A 6301-nucleotide genomic window follows, 5' to 3' on the forward strand; every position below is an offset into this window, starting at 1 on the left:
ACCTTATATAGAAATTAATGTAAAGGGGGGCTTTATCTCCAGCTACACAAATGTTCAACTTTGCAGTCAGCGTAAAAAAATAAATTATTGTTTCAAATTATCTTGGGTCAATACAGCCCAGTGTAAGAATAAAAAGCACAAACAAGACGTTTATTTTTATATTTTTTTACATATTTATTACAGCAATATACAAGTAATTATCTATACAACAAATTAATTCAGTAGTAAAAGCAAACATACATATTTTTTATTTTTGCTGTTGGTTCATCTAAACTGCCTAACTAGGGATTGCTTCCCCGTTCTAAGGCAGTAAATTATGTATTTTATAATGATATTTAAAAGTATTTACAGTTTTATCATAATTTGTGCTTTTTCAGTCTTGAAGGTAAACAATGAATATCGAGAGAAAACATAAAAAATACCAAAATCTCTATATCCTAAGCCCTAAGTCATTACTAGTAAAACAAGCAACCAGCTTACGTCCTTCTACACCGGACAACAAATTCTCTGACTCCCTCCAACCAATATGGATTAAGAATGCAGTCAACACCTTCCTCAGCCTGGCAATCCCACCACATTTCCACAAAACTGGGATAAGGTTATATACCCTCGGGCCTATATAATATTGCTGCCTTTGAGCCAAAAAAGTATTGACTCCTTTCCGTAGAATCAAATCCTTATTGGAGTGTCTAGTATTATGAACATGACAAACCTTGCGTATTTTTCCCTGTTGAGATGTGTGACCGCTACTGACCTCAATATATACTGTTGACGAATATCCAGCACTTGAAATTCTTTGAAGAGCGAATCACTCGGGTATCGGTATGTTTTTTTAAAATATAACTCTTAACACTGATTTTTGAGCTAAAGTTGCTGAAGCCATAGTCGTTTTAGTGCAGTTTCCCCAGCCAATCAGACCATGCGTCAGTATTGAATTTAACAATCCATAATACAATTGTTTTAGTTTTTTAATCCTTAGTATATTTCTTAAAGGTATGAAAAAATGAATCAAACGTTTTATTTTATTAGAAATTTCTTCAGTTTGTAGGTTGCATCTCATAAATTTATTTATTTTTAAACCCAAATATTTTACACAAGTGACATTTTCCAATATTGTACATTTACAATTTACATTATTCATTACATAGTTTATATCCGGAGTTTGGCTGTCCCACCGAAGATGGGCTGAAACAGATAAACTTTGTTTAATAAAGAAACTTACTTGCTTATTTCTTCAGGTGCCTATACTAATTAAATACTACAAATACGTTTGATCATAAACGATTGCGCGTACTATAAAAAAAAGATTTGTGGTTTTACCGATCAAAACGATCATTTAGGAATACTTTGGGCAAATGAACGTAGCCTCTATGGTGATAAAGCACAGACAAAACTATACATCAAAGCTGAAATTAAATTAATCTGTGCAAAACTTTGTTTGACGGCTCGACATGTGAATTTGACATTTCAAGTTTTAGGTTATGTTATTGTCACCGACATGTTATAAGGTTGTATATTTGCTAAAGTAAATGCTTAAATAAAAAGAAAATGTTAAAAATGCAGTCGAATTCTAGTAACATAGCTGAACCCGAGGTTGCAACTAGCGCGGTTCTACTCAAAAGTGAAGAATTACCTAAAAATACTCCGAGAGTTCGGGGATACGATTGGAATAATGGTTTAGATTATCACAAGCTGTTACAATCTTACGTGACTTCCGGATTTCAAGCGACCAACTTCGGCCTGGCCGTGCAAGAAATAAACAAAATGATTGCCTGCAAACGGATACCTCTACAAGAAGATAAAATAGACACGTACGAACAGGACGAATTCATCAAAAGGAACAGTAATTGTACAATATTCTTAGGATTTACATCAAACATGATATCTTCTGGACTTAGAGACACAATTAAGTTCTTAGTGCAACACAAAATGGTGGATTGTTTAGTAACAACAGCTGGCGGGGTCGAAGAGGATTTCATCAAATGTCTAGCGGCTACGTACATAGGCGAATTTGACTTAAAAGGAAGCGAGCTTCGGGAAAAAGGAATTAATAGGATAGGGAATTTGTTAGTTCCAAACGATAATTACTGCAAATTTGAAGATTGGGTCATGCCACTTTTAGACGAAATGTTACAAGAACAAAAATCTTCTGGAATGATCTGGACGCCATCAAAAATCATAGCGCGCCTTGGCGAAAGAATAAATAATGAAGATTCTATTCATTACTGGGCTTGGAGGAATAAAATTCCCGTTTTCAGCCCAGCTTTGACCGACGGAAGCCTCGGTGATATGATGTATTTCCATTCGTATAGAAACCCCGGTCTTGTTGTCGATATTTTAAGTGATCTTCGAAGACTCAACACCATGGCAGTAAAGGCTAACAACACGGGGATGATAATACTGGGAGGAGGTGTCATAAAGCACCATATTTGTAACGCTAATTTGATGCGAAATGGAGCAGATTTCTGCGTGTTTCTGAACACATCGTCCGAGTACGATGGAAGTGACGCGGGTGCGAGGCCAGACGAAGCGGTCTCATGGGGAAAGATAAGGAAAGATGCGAGCCCCGTGAAAATCTACGCAGAAGCGAGTTTAGTCTTTCCGCTTTTGGTAGGAGAAACATTTGCAAGAGAACATTTTAATATACAAACAGATCTATAGTAATATGTTTTAGTAATAAATATAACAATATCTCTATTTATTTATTCTGTCACTGGGTTTTCCTTTTTTGATTTTCGAAGCATGTTCTAGAATTCATTTAAATTTGAATCAGGAATTTTTTTAGAATATATTGAATAATAGTTGAACCTATGATAATCTCTGTACATTCTAAAATTATCAATATTTTTATGTACATAGATTATTTTTTAATAACTATATTGACATGTGACTGACTCTGGGATTCATATTGTAAATTGCTCAAACAGCTCTCTTTTTCAGCACAAAAACAGAATCAATATCTGCAGCATTTCCCCACAGCAGTATACAGTAAGACATAACGCTGTCAAACTAACTGAAATATACCAATCTAGCTGTTTCTACATCAGTAAGATTTTCAATCTTTTTAACAGAGTATGCTGCAGAACTAAGTCTGTTCGATAAACCAGCTATATGTGGACCCCATTGAAGCTAAAAATCTAATGTTATGCCTTAGAAAGTAAAACTATAAACATGATCATAGTTAAAATAAAAGCATTTCTATTATTTCATGTATGGAGATCATAAAATTTAATATACTTTGATAAAGGAGCGCATAATAGGTCGGAAACCGATTGGTCATGAAATAAATCATTTGCGTCTTAAAACAAAGTTTTTCCATTTTCATTATTATTATAGTGGGATAATTTATTTATTTTAAAGATACAAACAATCGACAATGATATTGTAACATTAAAAAAAATACAGTTTAGAGACAGACCAGCAAAGTTTCTAAATAAGAATCATACATATTATTAAACTGTGTTACAACAAAAGGGTTTGTTTATGTGTATTTGTATGAGAGTAAGTGTAGATGTGTGTTTATGTGTATAAGTGTAGGAGTAAGTGTGAAAATCTCGAGGGCGCTGTACAATAAATAAATATCCCAGCACGTCTTGCAAATGGACGGTTGGGATTCTAGTTCCTGGTTTCCCATTAAAACCTATTTGAATTATTAGCTTGATTATGACACGTCTTGCAGCTACAGAGCGCATAGACGGTAAAAAATCTAGTCCCATTTACACCTTTTTAATGGATAATAACTTAAGTGTCTTATTTAAATTTTAAAAAAAAGGAGTTAGATTACAACACGTCTTGCAGCCGCTCAGCGCATGGACGGTTGGAATTCTAGACCCAAACAAACCGTCATGCTGTTTCACCGTAAGGGTAAGCAGAGAAGACAGAACACCACACCACTCTATTTTTGCATACAGAACACGCTTCCTCTACATTCATACATCTTCTCATGCATGCGCGCCGATTATTCCGACTTTTGGCATGTCCATCTTCAAGAATTTGTTGGATTTGGTCATGCCATGTCTTTCTCGGTCTTCCTCGCTTTCTGCATCCATCAACATTCGCATCGTAGATCCTTTTAGCCGTTCTTTCGCTGTCCATTCGCTCTACATCTCCAAACCAACGCAGCACCCCTTTCTTGATTCTGTCGATAATGCATGTCTCAGCCTTACACAGTTCACGGATCTCGACATTTGTGCACCTATCATACATAATTTTACCACTCATTTGCCTGGGGGATTGCATTTCGACAGTATTTAACCTACTTTCATCATAACTTTTCCAATTCCATATTTCACTCCCATTCATTAGAGTTGGCACTAGAACTTCATTGTGAACTGCTAGTTATATTTAAGAATTAATTATTCTTTTTTGTGGGACTGATTGAAAACACATTTTATTTATTTTTTTGTAATTTATATGTTATACTAAAAATACTAATAATTAAAAATAAAATAAAAAAATATTCAATTATTATATAAGACGTCACTCGCCATTATGTACACAATAATTGTTTTTTCTTTAATAAAATGGGAAATGTTTATTAAATTTACATAATAATTGTATTTAATAGTAGTATACTTATATTTTTTAATGAATAAACAAACAAAAAAAGATGTCCGAAAAGTAAGCTTTGTAGATTGAAGGTATAGATACTGACGCCATGTGGTCTACTGGCTGCTTGATAACTCTTAACATGATTTTATACTATAATATCAGTACTTTAGACAATAAAACACGGGAGTCCATTTTTTGCCGTTTTGAAGTTAAAAATGCAAAAATTATGGCAATAATTTATTTTATACGTGAATAAAACATTGAAGTTTACTTTCGTCATAAAAATGCATTTTTATTTTGAAATAAAAATCTGAGGTCCACTTTGTTTTAATGCAAGAAACATCAGTTGTCCCAGATATACACTATAACAAAATTTATTTATTCATATTTTTTTCATTATAAACTGTAATTAATTAAAAAAATAATGTGACCTCACTGGGGTTACCCGTGCCGAGGACACTTAACAATATACTTTTAAAAATATTTTTACATTTGAGAATAATCAAAGAAGATTTAATGTTCAGACAGTTTTAAACACTACGTATTTATGTTTATAATTGATTTATGTACATCTTTATTATTTTTATTACAAAACGCACAATGAAAGAAAAAAAAACATAACATTTGTGGAGCAGTTGATTCAATATTGGTTTGGGCGAATGAGACAATCCATTTTACTTCTACCCAGCTCCACTAATCATTTTTTTAAAGCCTTTTTCAAAATTTTTTCGTTACTGATTGTTTTAATAGATAGTGGAAGTAGGTTTTAGATTTTAATTGAATAATACTCAAAATCCCTTTGCCCGAAAGTGGTATTAGATTGTATTTGTTTAAGTTGTCTTTGTGTTGAGGATTTAGTGATTATATTATTTGTATGTGATGTATTGTAGGGGTTTTGTCTTTCATTTGAGTAATAGTAGTTTCTTAATCTGTAAGTAAACATTATTTGAGTGCATAATTGCTTTGGTGACATAAGTTGTGATTTGTGGAATATTTCTTCAGATGTCTGTATCTGTAAATGGATTTTTGTGCATGAACTGTTATTATCAAAATAATCATTATTTTTAATTGAAAGTTCTTTTAGGATTGAAATTATCTCATTTGGTTCAAAAGTTATTATGTTTTTGCACTATCACAAATCTTGTTTCCTGAATATTTCTTATGCGACTCCCGTGGTTTATCTTTAAAGGTGCAGAATCATTTTTTGCTAATATCCTAAAATTACTCCTTTATAACTCTCAGTACTGGTAAGTATCTCTTGAAAACTGACGAACGACCCTCCGGTAATGTTATAATATGTGGAACGCCCTTTTGCACGCAGATTTTATAGGGTATAAACTTGTGATGTTTTATGAAAATTGATTTTATTTTTAAAGAGCAGTTGTTTTTCAAAGCGACACAGTTGCAGATATTACTTTTTAAATATTCCTCGCTAATTGAGCACTTCTGATCATGCAATTTGACCTCTTTTTTGATATCAAAATCTTCAATATCTATCATGTTCTCATAATCGTTCTCTGTTTTTGGCGATTCATTCGGCAAGTTCAAAATATTGGAATCAGTTAGATCTATAACTTCATTGCAAGATAATGAGTTTTCAGCCAGTTTTGTAGCGTTTGATTTGAAAGGAGAATTTCGGTCATAAGGATCGGTTGAAATTTGTTTCAAAGGTGCAACAGTTGTGTCCTCTTCAAATTTCCAAGTCGAAGAACAAATTTTAATACTGCTTTCAATTACTTTTTTCTCAGTT

At 32.9% G+C, this 6301-nt stretch overlaps 1 protein-coding gene across 1 annotated transcript; it reads left to right on the plus strand.

Annotated features, from left to right (window-relative positions):
* The first annotated feature begins 1420 nt into the window (after positions 1-1420).
* Dhps (Deoxyhypusine synthase) lies at positions 1421-3309 on the plus strand. Its single transcript, XM_088227694.1, has one exon. It carries the CDS (start codon positions 1549-1551, stop codon positions 2659-2661), a length of 1113 nt encoding a protein of 370 aa, XP_088083820.1. The 5' UTR covers positions 1421-1548; the 3' UTR covers positions 2662-3309.
* The last annotated feature ends 2992 nt before the right edge of the window (positions 3310-6301 follow it).

Source organism: Micrasema longulum, unplaced genomic scaffold, assembly GCF_059751315.1.
Source record: "Micrasema longulum isolate JH-2025_06_02 unplaced genomic scaffold, ASM5975131v1 h1tg000527l, whole genome shotgun sequence".
Taxonomy (NCBI): Eukaryota; Metazoa; Arthropoda; class Insecta; order Trichoptera; family Brachycentridae; genus Micrasema; species Micrasema longulum.